At 48.5% G+C, this 16,852-nt stretch overlaps 1 protein-coding gene across 1 annotated transcript; it reads right to left on the bottom strand.

The window, feature by feature from the left end:
- Positions 1-3,826: 3,826 nt before the first annotated feature.
- Positions 3,827-12,465, bottom strand: LOC149371509 (uncharacterized). Its single transcript, XM_089580376.1, has 3 exons — positions 12,303-12,465; positions 8,801-9,027; positions 3,827-5,740 (listed from the first exon to the last, which is right to left on the bottom strand). Exons 1-3 carry the CDS (start codon positions 12,463-12,465, stop codon positions 3,827-3,829), a joined length of 2,304 nt encoding a protein of 767 aa, XP_089436502.1.
- Between the last annotated feature and the right edge of the window lie 4,387 nt (positions 12,466-16,852).

Here is a 16,852-nt window from a genome sequence, read left to right as displayed (position 1 = left end):
GGCAACAAATCAGGTGTATACGACGTGGACGCCTTCGGTCCTCACCATGGGGGATGTACACAGTCGCGGTAGTTCACAACAGCAACACAGTTAACGGTCTCACCTTCTGAGCCCGCAGTGCAACACAAGCAGAAGAGGTCGTGATTGCTCTCGCGGCCTCACATTACGATTCAAAATACACAATCACCGACTCGCCAGGGGCCTGTCTGAGTGTCGAACAAGGCTGCACTCCCTTCCTAGCCTATCGAATCTATCAAAATTGCATACGGGATACGGACCCCGCACACCGTTACCATATAAGGGCCCCTGCTCATCAGGGGTTGGCAGGAAACGAGGCAGCAGACGCAGCCGCCCGCGCGCTCTCTCACCGGGCTGTTTTCTCCTCCCCACCCGATCAGGAGCCCGATCCTAATCCGATCTATACCTTCAATATAACCTAGTATCAAGATGGTCATCGCATTTACCCTCACCCATGTAAAGGCCTGAAGAGGGCGGATAAGCGGCACCTTCTCCGCCTTTTCACCAATACACTGCTGTGCCCGGCAGCACTAAAACACTTTGACCCCTCCTTTAACGGCAGCTGCCCGCACTGTAGTGCGGAGTCTTCTGACACCTATCACATGGTGTGGGCCTGCCCCTCCAATCCGGCTATTCCCCCCATCCCGAACCCAACCCGGGGGACTGGGAGGCGACCCTGATCGGCTGCTACTACTTACAGGCCCAACAAGCCTAAGTCTGGCGCGCTTGTGCCTATGTATCGGAATGCGACGACTTGCAACAACAGGACTTGAGGGGAAGTGCGCTGAAGTTCTACGTACACGAACTCATATTTGCAGCAGTTTGAGCAGCGAGCACTACAACATGTAACTGGTTATAGGGAATATCTCGTCCCTCCTTGGCATACCCAAAGATGCAGAGCGTCTAAACCCAGCTCAGAAGACTTTTCCATGCTGCTCCGGGGCCCGTTTTCAAATGTCTAGTAAATGTAACTTGTAAACTTTTTTTTTTTTTTTGAGGGAAGAAATGGTACAGGATCTGTCTCACATTCATCGGCGGACACCTGAACCGTCTCATAAGGGAAGGGAGGAAAGTGGGATTGAAAGAAGAGAGAGATAGGTGCCGCAGTGGAGGTCTCCGGAATAATTTAGACCACCTGGGGACCTTTAACGTGCACTGACATCGCACAGCACACGGGCGCCTCTTGCGCTCCGCCTCCATCGAAACGCGGCCGCCGCAGTCGGGTTCGCACCCGGGTACTCCGGCTCGGTAGACGTTAACCACTGAGCCACCGCGGCGGGTAAATGTCTAGTAGCCCCACTCACATTCTGTATCACACAATCACGGTAAACTCTCCACATGATCGGTTCTCAAACCGCATTGCACGTCCTCTCTGAAAGTTCGTGAACTTTCTTTTAGAAGTGATGTCTTCCGTTATTCTTTTTTTGCACGTACCATTAGAGACTGAAATGCTTTGCCACCGCTTGTTGTTTCAGTGCTAGCAAATGATGCTTTTTACCACGTCTTGCGCATGTGATTTCGATAGGATGGGACAACTTTATTTAGCTCTAGCACAAGTGCTTTTATGCGGTCAGATGAGTCCATCCGCAACGGTCGGTTTCCCCTATTATAGGGCTCCGCTGGATGCTGCCGTCAGCTGAGCTCGCCGTATCAGACCGATCTGGTCATCGCGGCAGTCGCTGGAGAGCAGACCCTCCCATTGCTCCACACCTGGGTTTTGTATAACTGGAACGACGTCGACTTTTTGACATGCCCATGTTATGTGATACAGTGTAGGTTTTTCATGGCACCACGGAAAATTGTGTGTGATTTCGATGTGATTTCTTGTTACGAAGATGTCCCCCCCCCCCCTGCTGTAATACGTAAACAGGCGATTCAGGTAATAAATAAATAAATAAATAAATAAATAAATAAATAAATAAATAAATAAATAAATAAATAAATAAATAAATAAATAAATAAATAAATAAATAAATAAAGATTCAAAACCTTCCCCGTAAACTACATGGTGCAAATTTAACATTTAACTGCATTCAAAAATCCGACTTTAAGAGAAGGGGCCACGACATGATTGGCCCAGCGGGTTACGTGCCACGACCAACTACTTCCAGCGTGTTACAAAGCCTCTGCACTACGAAGGAAAAAAAGAAAAGAAATTAAAATATCGAATCACATCCAAGGTGCGTCCGTTTCCCAGATAACTGTGACCTTGGCATCTCCCTTAATTACGGCAGTTATCAGACTCAAATGAGCCGCCGTGAACAACCGCAAGCACTGCATCGCTTCCACGTGTGAGCCCTTTTTCCGAAGGCCGCTGATCTAGCTAAGCCTCTCCCTGAATCCGGTTAGTTGAATTGAAACAGACCGTTACTTTCTTCGATCAAGTGGCTGCGTCGGTTCTGCACAGCGGAATTTCCCTATAAGAGTCCGTTTCCCGAGAAATGTTGATGTTCAGTGTTTCCCACCCAACCGCACCATCACCGAAAATTCACGAATGATCGAATATGTCGAATTTAGAAAAAAAAAACGAATGGTGCTAACGACGCCACGCTCATCCACAGATTCCTTAGACTGTAGTTCTACCACTGAGCAGTAGTTCACAGTAGAGTGAGCGTCCCAAATTTTTCGCTATGCTTCGTCCGCGGTCGCACGCATGGAAGCGTTTTTAACGTGTGCGACTCGCCTTCTGCGGGGAAAAATCTGCAAGCGTTCTGGAAGCACTGTGAAGCGTCACATGGGTTCCCTAACGCACACGCCTCGCAAAACGTCCGATGTCCAGCAAAAAGTGCCCTGAAGAGGCGTAGGAGCTCTACGGCTCTGCATCCGAAGACAATCCGGGAGCATTGTCGGCGACCTTATCACCGGTATATCGGTGGAACATTCTTTACTAGAAAATTCCGCGAGTGCCTCCTGTTTTAGTGCACTTTTAAATCAAAAGTTATGCAATGTATGGCAAGTGTTTGAGGGAAGTCTGCAGTCGCAAACAATTCACAGAACTCTGCGAAGTGAACAACCACTCTGTTGAATACGAGACAACGAAGTGCATACAACTGTCCTGTCGATGATTTCGTTGTGTTCACTTCAGCGATGCATTTAGGGATGTTTGAAGTTGCGGCTTTTACCAAGAAATGACTAGAAATGCCCGTACAAACAAAAAAAAATCTCTCGACTAGTTCTTAAAAAGAATTGGCACGCATGACCTCGTCCTAATTCGAAAGAAGGCCCCTGAATCTTTTTTCCGAAATCGCCGTATGGAGAGCAAACGGAAAAAATAATCACGAAATAATTCTTAACACAGTAGCAAGACGCTAGGGATGTTATTTATACCCACTGTGCAAAGCAGCTTGATGCAGAACGTGGCAAGCGATAATGGTAACCTAATTTATTTATTTCAACCTCAGGGTACATAGTACATTATAGAGAGGAGGGGCAGAACACAAAATAACACAATAAAACAGGCAAATCATACAAAAAGTTGAATATTACAAAATAGCAAACGCAAATAACGAAAACATTTAAACGAAGATTGAAAGGCAAGCACGAAAAATAATGGATACAAATAATAATGGTCCCAGAAATGTTGCATAGTAGCGCAAGTAGAAATAGGAATATAATAATACAATGCACAACGAATTATGAGCAGCATTTGTTCAAATCTGGAAATGTGCTACTGTAGCGGTGTCAACACAGAAAAACACCAGTAACATAGCAACGAATATTCACCCTAACCCGATGACATCTGGGTACGAAACAAAAAAAAAAATGTTGCAACGGAGCATTATTCATCGCTTGCTGGTGCAAGCGGTCTTCATGGCAATGGGCACTCGTAGGCGCGGTTCATTGGTTCACCTGAGGCACAGTGAAAGGCCTCCGAGAACTCGGGAACGTGCTGCACTACCATGTTGCACTGCGGCTGGCTTGCCTTGCCGCTGCCGAGACACATGTTGTAGCACGAGGCGATGAACAGCAGTTGCAGATCGGTGTATTCGCCAAACGAAGGGATGGACGGCGACAGAGAAAGGCCCCTGCTCTTGTACGCGTCAACGAGGGCACCATAGCCGCTAGCGTAAGCCGCGTAGAATCGAATGTCTTCGACGCTGCCTGCCGGTGCCATGCATTCGGTGAGAACTTGCGACACATTCACTTCGTAGTAAGAGTCAAGAAGGAGGACTCCAAGGGCGCCGGCAACCTCCAATCCTAGGCCCCCGTAGTTGATAGAGGCGGGCAGTTCTACGTCGAACAGCGGGAAGGACAGAGAGTACGGCATAAGTTGAAAATCCCTCTCCCTCCAGAGAACAACTTCGTACCATAGTTGGCAGATAGATTGTACAAATTTTGTGACAGCCTCAGTGTTCTTTACGAACACTGATTTCTGCCAGTTTTCCACAAATGACTCTGTCATGTCCGGTACCTGAGCCGCACCAAGTTCGTGTGATTGAACCTGCTCGAAGCAGCGGAACACTGTATCCAGGGAGGCCCAGTTGCCGACCACTGTCACGTTTTCCTCGTAGTGGGCCCACTTGGAAAGGCGGTCGTTAAAAGCCGCCCGGACTGCGAGCGTTATTTCTCTAGCGACGGTGGCCGCGTTTCCACGAAGAACGTCGGCGTTGTATCTCTCGAATGTCGCCTGCATTGAGAAGAACGCAGCTCTGCTGACGCAGAACGCTGTGTGATAAACGTGCGCTGTTTCGGAGTGGTGGTCGTAATAGTTCATTATCAGTGGCCTGTTCGCGTAGAGGGCGGCAACCTGAACCGTGCACCAAGAGACAAACAGATGGAAGCTGTCTTCGCCGTTCTTCTCCCAGATGCTCAGCATCGTCCGGAGGAACTCGGGGTGCGTGGTTGAAATCCGCAGCCCGTGCGGCAAGCTCAGGTTGAAAGTACCGAGGGCTTTCATCCAGCGAGCCTCTGTGAGGTCTGCGACAGGCGCGCTCGCAAACCAGTCAGCCGGATGACGTAGTCCGTCTCGCCTTTCGTGGACTGTTGAGAGCTCGTTAAGCGCCGGCCCTACCAAGGATGACATATCTTCGTAGTCTACGGAGGGCGCACCCTCAGACCTGAAGCTGCTCTTGAGGAATCTGAAGTAGGCCTCTTTCGATTCTGTCCTCTCCCTGGAAAAGTGCTTGAATAACACGAAATGCAGGGACCTTCCGGGCGACACAATCAGCTCCTGCGTTTCATCGACGAGGAAATGAAGCAGCGTGTCCCAACCGAGTTTGAGGGAGCTGTAGAGCAGCGTACGCAATGCGTCCGCTCTTACGGAAGGCTGCGGCCACACGATGCCTGCGTCGGCGAGCGCCGCCTTGACAGCAGGGAGTTCGTCTCTGCGGCCTCGTAGCACAGACTCGCAGCTGCGGTACACGGCGGCAGACCACTGCTCCTCGTTCTGCCCGACCACTCGCCACTCGATGGATTTCAGGTAGGGGTCTAGCTTAGACAGGATGCGCCCGAACTGGTCCTGCCAGACGTCCAGGAAGTGTTCCCGCTGCCAGCGATCGCAGACAAATCGCGCGAAATCTTGACAAGGGTTCACCGACTTGTTGACGGAGAATAGGAGCCTGTCGGCGTAGGCGCGGCAGGCGTGGCTTATGCACACGTTGGAGACGGGTGGTGACCGGGGCCAAGCGATTCTGAAGATCCCAATTACCGCTACGGTCAAGAGGGCAGCAAAAGCGGAAACGGCCACGATGATCTCGAGCCTGGTCACGGGCCCCACAGGGACCTGTAGAAAGAAAGAAATAGCGATAAGCAGCCACGAATTATTGCGAGGGATATCCGACACCGGGTAACACGTAAAACAAGGAATGATGGTGTATTACTGACGAAAACAAAAGGCACAACAGGTGCAGGTTGTTGAGAACGGGGCCACAATCCCACCGCTGCCGCCAGTGTTGAGAACGGGGCCACACAAGCCCACCGCTGGAACCAGTGTTAAAGATGGGGCTTCTATCCCACCGCTGGAACCAGAGTTGAAGACGGAGGCGGTCCTGGAGATGACTAACTCGTTTAGCCTCGCAGGTACCGGCTCCGAATGACGATGTCGGACTGCGTTATCGAGGAAACTGTACAACAGGGTTTATTCTACATTTTTACAGATGAGAATCGAATGCAATGCGAATCCAATGCAATCCTCCGATCACACAACAACATCCCGTTAAATACGGTTCGCGTTCCCCAGATCCCTGACTGGGGAACTTAGTTCGAATCACGTTGTCCAATCGGATGGGCCATTGATGACGCTGGCGGTACCACCCACGGCACGGGGCGGTGCTGAAGCTCTCGCTCTCTCACAGCTTGGGGGATGAGAAGGGGAAGACAGTCATCAAACACAGATGCGTCACCTTGACCACTGCCGCAAGTTTTCTGTACGTTGCCTCCGTGGGAAAGCAGAATCCCGCAGCCTCCTCGCAGGTGGTTGAACCTTCTCGAACTCCCCCGCCGTGTGGCCGAAGCACGAGACCCATTCGACACAGCGTCTTTCAATTAGCAGCCTCGCTCAGCGTGACCTTGCGTAGCATCATCCAGTCCGGTGACCCGAAGGTCGACTCGGCCAACGTATACCGGTGTTTCCGCCGTGCTGCTGTGCATCTCTGCTTTCATCGTTGCCGCTGCTGTCGCAAGCTGTCGCCGCATCTTTGCCTAACGACGACACTCGTCTGACAGTAATTTATCCCAGGTCCGTGGGAGACAGCGTCCTTCGATCGGGTCGGAGGTTCGGTGATTTGGAGTGCAACAGCCCCGGCCGTCGTCGTCTATGCTTCTGCCGCCGGCGCCAGGCCTCGTCATATCCCTTGCTTTGCGATGAGACACACCCGGCTCTCAGGACCACGTTGTCCACTCTTAACAAGGTATAGACTGAACAACAGGTGGTCACTACTACTTTCTTCTCCTTTTGTATGCGCGTGATTTCTTTTTCGAAAGCATATTTTGACTTTCTAATTAGAGAAGAGCGCGTGCTGAAGAATGTACAGAGACAGCGGTAAGTAGCTGCAGAATTGATTTCAAGGGACGGACGTATAAATGTTCACGTATAAATATAAATCATCTATATTGAACTCTTCCAACAAGTGGGAGAGCCATAAGTGGGTCTAGATGAGTCGTAATGCAGATACTAAGAATCAGATATTGTTTAGAATATGTGCCAGTCCTGCTACGAGTAAAGATGTACAGTTGTCAGGCAACAGGAGGAGTAGCGGCTGTCGGATCATAAGATCTAACGTTTCCTTAGATTTGAAATGACAGCCTCAACTGGTATAATAACAGAATCGGTAATTCAAGTGGTTAGTACGATAGCTAGCTACTCTATTGGCAAAATATCACGGAAGACAGGGTATGAAGAAACGCCTGAATATGAAAGCTTCGTACTCCAGAGATATGATAGATTTATAAGAACCGTAAAATAAGTAAACGTAAGCTAGGGCATAATGAAGAATAACGTGGCATTTAAGTAAGCAACAACTACGGAGCATGCCTGAAAGTAGCAAAATGATTAAGGGGCATGGGAAGAAACTTGAACGAGACAAGAGAAGCTATGTCATTGCAGGAAAAACCACGCGATAACCGGGACCTCAATGCTTGCCTGGTACATCAAGTGTTGTGGTACACTGGTAACCATAATGCCCAACGGGTGTTGTAGGTAATTGCAGTAAATAAATAATAAATAAATACACTAACATCACTCCTGAAGAGAACTCAGCAAATGTATTACGGAAACCGATTATCAAGAAGTACAAATAACACTAGACGCTAATGGCACCACCCAGATAAATTCCTCAACATTGACGTCACCGAAGATGTGAATATTCTTCACGAAGACGTTTTTGGAACCTGTCCTCAGGGCATATCGAACATAGTAGCTCTTTTTTTATTTTTCTGCTTCCTCTCACACACCTTCTCTTGAACGCTTCCCTCATTGCTTCTTTCTTAGCCTTACTTGCTACCAAGAAATTGAGTTTGTGACTTCAGATTTTAAGATTTAGTGGTCCCGGCATTGATAGCATCCACGGAAAAATTAATTCGCCGGAGATGACCTGCTCCTGTTCGCAGCCACATCTTAAATCTTGTTTAAAAATCTGGCATGTTCATCGTCGACTGCTAAAAATATTTCAAGAAAAATTACAGGATTATCACAGATCTGACGCGACAATAGTGCGGAAGCAGTTGAATTTACTCTCAAAGATTACTTTTACTGCGCTGAAAACTTTTATTCTAAGGCGCTGAAAGCTTTTATTCTAAAGCTTTTATTTATAACACGACAGAATTATTCTCGAGGGTGAAGGTGGGCGTAGGTGAGTTGAAGAGTGAAAGGGGGGGGGGGGGGGGGGCTGTCGTGCTTTTGTCGTGACCGTCAATAAACTCCGCAGTTTTAGTTAGCAGTTAATGCGCCGTTTATTTCCATCGCTTATCTTCCCTTGCCATTACATTCCCCTGGCCGCGTCCAGTTGTCGCCCGGGTGTTCATTCGATGATCCACTCTGCTTTCTTCCTGTCTCTTCTCGCCATTTCCTTTTCCATATTTTGCTGTGTTGTCCTCAATTTAAATTTCAACTTTTCACCTGTGTACCTCCGCACATTGACCTTAAAACCGTTGCAGAAGGCCTATATCTAGCGGCCGTAGGAGCACAGGCTGAAGTCATCAGGCCTGAAAAGATCGCTGTTACCACATACATTACTAAGGCATGCGTTTGCTGCGCATAGAGTGGAAGGTTTACAAGAAGTGTTATCATAATGGCTGCCACCACGGCTAGCAATTAGACTTCCGCTGCTTGGCGCTAGACACTCACCAAGTAAGTGCCGCCAGAGCGCTTGTAGGCCGTAGGGTTGCTAGGGTTGCTAGGGTTGCCCGTCACCATGGGAGAGTGGACGCTGGCTTCTGGAAAGGGGCTTCCGGGGCTCGTACTGAGGCTCGTTGGAAAGGATGGGCGGAAACCATCGGCGCCTCCCGCATTCGCCGCAGTCTGACCGGCTGTATTTGTGGCCGCCACTGCTGACGTCCGCATGACATCAGTTCCTGTTGGACAGACGCCGAGGCGACAAAAATCTGCGGCATTTGCTGACGGAAGGCCGTCCACTCACATGCATCCGAATCATTGCAATATTGAGTATTGTAACCGCGTTCCGGCAAGGTAAAGATGCGTTCATGAGATGTGAAAAACCGCAAGCGAAGGCAGTTAAAGGAGTCATGTCGTATTAGGGGGCATTATCTTGGTCACGTGACTCGTGATGTCGCGGGTCTTACATCACGCACATATGTAAACACACACATGTATACAATTCCAGAAGGCAGCCGCAAATGCCCCTTAAATGAGTCCCTGCAGCCACTGGCGTCGAGCCAGTGTCATGACGTTGTGGTTCATCCCATTTCCCGGAGGCATTTCAAGTGACCCTGGATTTCGCGCTATCCTCCCGGACAGCTTATTACAACAATGCAACAGAGGCTATAGACAGGAAGGGGAAGCAGACGGTCCTTTGTCCCCCTACCGTGGGGTGGGGCTACTCAGGCGTAGCAACCCGGCATCATCGCCAGCTTCCCCACTTCCACCCTCCGCACCCAGAGCCCGAACAACTAACACCCCACACCCCACGGCACGGGGACAAAAGAGCGCCTCTTTCCTTTTCTTGCCTAGCCTGATCTGCATTCCAACCGCTTCGTCATGGATACCAGTCGACGCCATTGGCTAGAGGACGTCCTTTCAGGGGCATTCGCCTCTGCCTTTTTGAGTTGTAACCGACTTAGAGGGCTCGAACAAAGAACTGCGGAGTACACTGGCGTCATTTAAGCGTGACTTTATGGCTCAAAACATCTCACCAGACATGCACATTCGCACGGATCATTGCTTATTTCTCGTGACTGAAAAGACTATATCGAGCCCCGGAAGACATAACGAATGTCACATAAGCACTACAGAGCGTGCCGTTCTAGTGCGCTATCAGTGTGTGTGGAAGACTGCACAAGTCTTCAAGGTGGAAGAGCACACAAGACTTCAACAGCTGGCCTTGCAAAAAGGGAAAACAGCTATGCCGTGTCACCTCCTTCTCTTAATCAGGCGGCACCATCTGTGCTCAGGGACCCCATTCTCAGCCTCACGGAGCCTATCGCTAAGATTCACATGGGGTTCCAGCATGTGAATGTGAGGAATGCTTGATCGCTGCGTCCTACTCCCTAAGCCACAAAATAGGAAAGATAGAACTTTTTGAAAAACCCCTTTAGTCATCGTGAGGAACGATTTGTCCGAGGAGGGACAAAACCAAGTCCTTTTGCAAGTAATATTCTAGGAAGCAGCAGTTGCCCTTTTTGAGGCCAATAGGTGTTGTTGCGGCAGTCAGGAAAGGACTAACCACTGCAGCCCTTTCTGTCCCTTCTGGCACAGCTGTACGATGCTATGCACCCGTAATGTCTTATGCCCTCGAGCGTATTGCAAGCTTGCAAGAAGGCTAGCATTATCTTCATCTATCAGAAATGGAACCAGCTTACTATTTGTTGCCTACAAGGTATTTACAAAGGTAATCGTTAATACAGTCAGGACAACCTTAGAATTTAATGAACCAAATGATGAGGCAGACTTTTGTAAAGCCAATATAACGAACCCCTGTATGTAGCCTTCATAGATTAAGAGAAAGCATTTGACTCAGTCGAAACCCCAGCAGTTATATGCAGTTGCTTATAAATTCGAGCGTACCGGAAGCTTCGAAGTTCTCTAACATCACCTTAATCCATAAGGAAGGAGACGTCAAGGAGTTAAAATATTACAAACAGTGATCAGCTTATTCTCCGTCGGCGGTGTATAGCGGCGGACGTAGTATGTCTTTTATTACCCCCGCAATGGACGATGGTGGCGCTGGTGAAAGCTCTAAATGTCTTATTACAAGCAACATAAATACCCTCGAAAGAAGATTTTGCAGCAGTCGCTGTAGCTAAGTTGGCAGAGCATCGTACGGGAAATTCGGAGATCGTGGTTAGGATCCTACCTGTGGCATGCGGTTGTTTTAGTGCACTTATAGTGGCTATTCCCCGCATTTAGCCGTTGTTTGTGTCTGTCTGCGTATGTATGTATGTATGTATGTATGTATGTATGTATGTATGTATGTATGTATGTATGTATGTATGTATGTATGTATGTATGTATGTATGTATGTATGTATGTATGTATGTTTGGTTTACGGGGTTTAACGTCCCGAAGCGACTAAGGCTATGTATGCATGTATGTATGTATGTATGTATGTATGTATGTATGTATGTATGTATGTATGTATGTATGTATGTATGTATGTATGTATGTATGTATGTATGTATGTATGTATGAAGCCGGTTTTATGGCAGGCTGCTCACCTGCCCACTGGACGTAGGCAATCTGCCCAGGTATATATAACTAGCAGCCTGCACATCGTGTCAGGAGGCAGCTCATTTAATGGTGAGAGGCTGCTCGAGAAGAGAAACCTGGGTCGCAACCCAACGCAAACAACCCAAGTAGGTAGCACCTGCCACAAAAGGGCAGTGGCGCATCGCTTGACCGCTGCACCGCTGCACCAGGAGTAGTAGGAAGACTCCCAGGCATCTATGAATGGAGAAAATGACGGATTCCGCAATATGAACATTAACCCATTGTCACTATCCGAACAACTGCCATCCGTGAACACCGGATCTGAAGACCGGAACCGAAGGGAAAACCGATCTGCTAGCGCACCTAATTCGCATTTAGCCCAACTACACAAATCGACCATCACTTCTTTTTATTTCTTCTGCTTTCTAATAAATTATCTTTAAGCGATGAAATAATTACACTATTTATTTCCCAATGGGTAAAAACCACAATTACAAAAACAAAAAAATGACAGAAACGTAGCTCATTGGTTTCGGTGACTGAGGGCTTGCTTCATACGTTCGTCCAACTGTGTGCCTCTCAGTTCAAGCAATTTCCTTCATGATCTTTCTTCGAAAACAATGGATTCCAACGTGTTTTTCCCGCGCAAAATTCTCCGCATTCACACTGCCTCTCATGCCTGACCTTACATTTTAGTAGCAGAACTCCTTCAGCCCCCGCATCAGTTCGAGGAAGAGCTTGAATCCGCATGAGCTGACCCAAGCAGTACCTTGCATTATCCGATGAGGCAGCGGTGAGGGCGTCTGCTGCTCAGCCGAAGAAGGGGTCCGTCTCCATTCGCTCCCCCCTAAACGCGGCGAACGGGATCTGGCGGTGCTGGATTTCCGTGTTCTGGGACTGCCCTTGGCTCCCCGGTGCCTTGGCGAGGAGCGGGCCGCTTTCCCTGATCGGCCAGGAGACTTGCCGTCGACGGTTTCTTTGACGGTGGGATCGCGCTCGAGCTTCCAAGGCGATGACGGTGGCGCAGTAGGCTTGGTGCCTTTGTCACTCGCCTTCCTCTCTTTCCCCGCTTTGGCCAGCTGCTCCTCCGCGCTCGACTGCGGAGAGGCCACATCGTTGCGCTGCATGTACGGAGCGAATCCAGGGATTCCTGAAGCGTTGAGGCCAAGTAACGTTTCAATGCCTCAACGGGTGCTTTTCGAGAGCGTTCCGAGCGAGAGCCCGTCGCACGAGCTGAAAGCTGGTAACGATGGGCGCTTTCGCTGCGAAGAAGAAGACAGCTATGTAGATTGTACATTTATCCGCTCGTTCATATTTATACAATGCAAATCGGTCTATGCTCAACCTGTCGCGGGATTTTTTCTCTAAACCGACGATATTTTAGTTCTTTATGTTTTTTTATTCAGTTCCATTCCCTTATATTTTATTTTCGAAAAATGCATCCTTGGCGGATCCTGAGTATGGATCTGTGCTAGGTATGCTTAAACAACAACAATACATTCCGCGTAGCTGGGCCAGCGAGGCCGAAAGCGCGGAAATGTCGAGCAGCGCGCGAGGGCGCTGCTTCGACTTGTTGTTGTTGTTAGCGCCTATTTAATCATAAAAATAAAAATGAAAGGAAAAGATTTTGCTAGCCACGGCATCTGCCATCGAAACCAGAAGCACCTGAGCTGAGGCTAGCGGGAGTAAAAGAACAAAGACAGGACAGGGAAAGAAATTGGGTAGCGAGAGAAGAAAGGACAGGGGTAGGGCGGCAATATAAACTATGAACAAATACAGGATATCTTCGCCTTTTGCCTTTTACCTAAAGCTCCACTGGACTACCCCAGTGCGCCTACTCGATCACCCAAGGGGAACGGCGACCGCCGTCAAACGTTGCCACCGCGGATACAACGAATTTGAGTATACTGCCTCGAATATAACACTTTTGTGTGTGAACCTCGGATATTACGAATCTAAGTATGCCTCATCGTTTATAAGGGACCTAAGAATTGCGCCTCGAATATAATAAACTTTTGTTTGTTGACCTCGTATATGAAGAACCTACGTGCAGCATCTCGGATATAAGAAACTTCATTGCGTCAACCTCACGTATAACGACCCTCAGTGTATACCACAATTAGAAAAGGAGCAGCCAGTGTGTGTGCGTTTGGTCGAAAAAAAGCGATGTGCTGCGCTGTAAACATGCAAATAATGACGTATGAACGAAACATTCTAATGCATTCAATCGCTCCAACGCGAATCGCCTAAGAGATTTTTATGGGGTACGCTCTGCCTTGTAGTGCGTCCTCAATGTGTCGAAAAAGCAAACCTTTTCTTAGCAGCAACTATCGTTTTATCCGAGGTCCAAAAAATTGTGCAAACGCATAATATTTCCGGCTTTGCAAAGCTAAAACGCTAGCCATTTTTTCTTTGGTACCATGGTGATGCCATCTGAGATTTTTGGGACCACTGCTGCTGGTGAGCGCCAACGCTGGATTTCGTTGCCGATGAGATATATAATGTTTCGCATTAACAATTTCGACCACTCAGTTTTTAAACGTGTACTAGCATTGTCAAGCACACTATGTCAGTACTGTGCGAAAGCAAGAGAATGGAAAGGCGTCGTTTAAGCCGCCCACGGCTTAAACGACGGCCACTATCCCTTGGGCAGTGGCGGCGTATTCAGCCAACTGGAGGAGCTTGATCTGTGTCCCCGGGTCGGGGCTGAGCAATAGGGCCTCCCAATGATCAGAGTCGGTAATGAAGTGACCCGCGGGTAGGGGCTGCGGGCAGCTCCGGATCATAGGATTTAGATCGAATTTGCTATCACAATTTTTGCATTTCTCTGAGTAGAGTCCTTCCGAATAGAAGCTACACAACTGGGGATATGGATAGGTGTTTGTTTGAAGTTCGCGCCAGGATTTGGCCTGTCGTTTGGAGAGCGTTTTATCTTCTGGGGCAAACCTGAGTCTTGCAAGCCTGTATTTCTGGAAGATTTCTCTGCAAGAAAACAACTTGTCCTTGCCGGGGTATAGGGCGGGCGGGTTGCACGACCCAGCTCGGCGGGACAGTTCTCGAGCTAGGTTATGAGCTGCCTCATCACAAGCAAGGGAGGCATGAGCAGGCGTACAGATTAGGCGAATGCGCCGTGTGGGCTGAGAATTTTGCAGAATCCGTGCTGCTTGTGGGGAGATTCTTCCCAACGTGTAGTTACGTCTGCCAATTTTGAGTCGCTGTCGGTGGTTTGTGCTGAGGAATGGCTAGAGCAATGTCTGTTTCTTCGGGAATATATGGGTGCTGAGGGCGTATAGTGCCCCCAGTTATGAGTGTACCATATTCTGTGCTGACCACAGCTACCATCTTTTCAGCCGACGAATCTGCTGCATCTGTATATACTACAGAGGTATCATTAAGAAAATGTTTCCTCAATGATTTGGCTCTCTGAGCACGGCGTCCAGCGTGGAAATCTGGGTGCATGTTGCGAGGTATCGGTGGGATGACCAAAAGCTGTCGCATATGCTTGGTAAGGTCACTTGTTGGTCCGTATATCACAAGGTGATATCGTCCGCATAGAGACTGTGGTGGAGTTGCGAGATCTGCGCTAATTGGTGTGGAAGTTTCAGCATTTCAACTTTTAAGAAAAAGGTTGAGAGGACCGATTTTTGCGGGGTGCCCTTGTTGCTGAGGGTGAAGTCATCTGAGTGGAGACCTCCTACCTGAAAATAGGCATTTCTATACCGGCGACAAAGTCGCGGATATATGCAGGCTCCCACCCTGAGTTCGTAAAGATTCTTCAAGATCGTATCATGTCTGACATTATCAAAGGCCTTCTCCAGGTCGAGTCCGATAATTATTCCCGTGTTTCGCGTTTCCGCCTCAATAATCGGATGTGTGAGCTGAAGCATTACATCATGTGTAGAAAGTTTTGGTCGGAATCTAATCATGGTGTGGGGTTACACCTCGTTCTCCTCCACAAACCGGTTGAGGCGGTTCTGAACTACGTGCTCCATGGGCTTACACGACGTGAGCGAAATTGACCTGAGGTTCTCAAGGCTGAAGGCCTTGCCTTTTTTTGGAATGAGAATGATCTCTGCCGTATTCCATGTTTGCGGGATTGAGCCCTCTGACCAGCATTTCTGCATGTACTCAGTTAGGGAGTGTAGAGACTCTGCATCCAGGTTACGGAGGATCTTGTTGGTTACCGCATCTGGGCCAGAGGCGGATTTGCAGTTTAACCTTACAATTTCTGACCTAACCTCATCCACAGTAATGGGGGAGTCGAGCTGCGTATTTTCTGGACCGGCATAAGTTCAAGGAAAACGTCCTCTGGTGTACCTGCATATGCATGCACAAGCTTTCGCAGGTTCTGCCTCTGAGTGGTTGTCCAGCTACCTGTAGGGTCGAGTAGGTGACGCAGCAAGTTCCAACTCTTAGAGACTCCTATATTGCAATCCATGTAGCTTCATATGTCCTCCAAGGTTTGCTGTGCAAGTTTAGCTGCATGGTCCTCGATCTCCTTGTTCAGCCTCACTATTCTTCTGCGCAGATTGACGTTCGATCAATGTCGTTTGAGTCGTTTCTCGGGTCCTCTCTTTGACTCCCATAGGTGAAGAAGGCGGCTGTCCGAAATCGCCAGGAGGTCGGCCTTCTCTAACGTACGAGTGACTGCCTTGACATCTTTACAAAGATCCTGTGCCCAGACATCTACGTATTCTAGTATGTCGGGGGCATCAGCTTCAGCTTCTCTGGCGGCTCTTTTAGTGCAGAATGTGTCCCAATCTACAAGGGTGGGGCTCGAGCGCTACGGCGTTTGGAGCCGGTTGATATTTTCAATATGTAGTTTTCACTGCCGAAATTTTGTTGAGTGTTTATCCATGTTGGAACGCCCGCATTTTTGGCAAAAGTCAGATCGGGAGACGTGCCCCTGGAAACACCGCTACCCAGCGGGTGGGGACTAGAGATGTAAAATTTCAAGAAATTTTGAATGGCATGAAAAAAACCATTCTTTTCAGGGTTTTTTTCATGAAAAATTGGAAATTTTGCAAAACGTGTTAAAAACAGATTTATTTGCGACAGCACAACGATCAATAATAATGCTCCGAAGTTCAGTCGAATATGCAGTTATAGATGTCATATTCTGAAACGTCTATTGCACCGAGAAGATAAATAATGATTTGCACTCCAGGCGAGTATGGAGATATAAATATCGTATTTGTGGAACGAACTTCTTGTTCTATTGCACCGACAAAGAGAACATGAAAACTGATCTATAAGTCACTCCATATTGGATTCAGGGTCACTGATGCTGGATGCGTCACTACGCGCAGCAGCATGGATTGAAGTTGTGCCCACAGTAAGGTTCGACTGCACATACACGAGCTTTCGAACGCGCTCCCCTGAAAGCCTGTTGCGAATCCTTGTATGGACGTTTCCGAAACGCGACCAGTTTCGTTCGCAGCTGACAGATGATGGTGGTATCTGCAGCAGTCGGCAAGCCAGAGGAGTTAGCGGCTGGTTGGTGCGAAGGCCTTG

The sequence above is a fragment of the Amblyomma mixtum genome, chromosome 1 (genome assembly GCF_055824585.1).
Source record: "Amblyomma mixtum isolate Tamu chromosome 1, ASM5582458v1, whole genome shotgun sequence".
NCBI lineage: Eukaryota > Metazoa > Arthropoda > Arachnida > Ixodida > Ixodidae > Amblyomma > Amblyomma mixtum.
This window is presented reverse-complemented; position numbering and strand designations above follow the sequence as displayed.

Bases quoted from the DNA above. Each gene is read 5' to 3' on its own strand.
- LOC149371509 (XM_089580376.1), bottom strand. From the start codon at position 12,465: ATGCAGCGCAACGATGTGGCCTCTCCGCAGTCGAGCGCGGAGGAGCAG. The intron at 9,028-12,302 runs GCAAGTCTCCTG...TCTGTCCAACAG, and splicing joins CGTCAAAGAAACCGTCGACG to GAACTGATGTCATGCGGACG. The intron at 5,741-8,800 runs GTGAGTGTCTAG...TTCTTTCTACAG, and splicing joins GCTCTGGCGGCACTTACTTG to GTCCCTGTGGGGCCCGTGAC.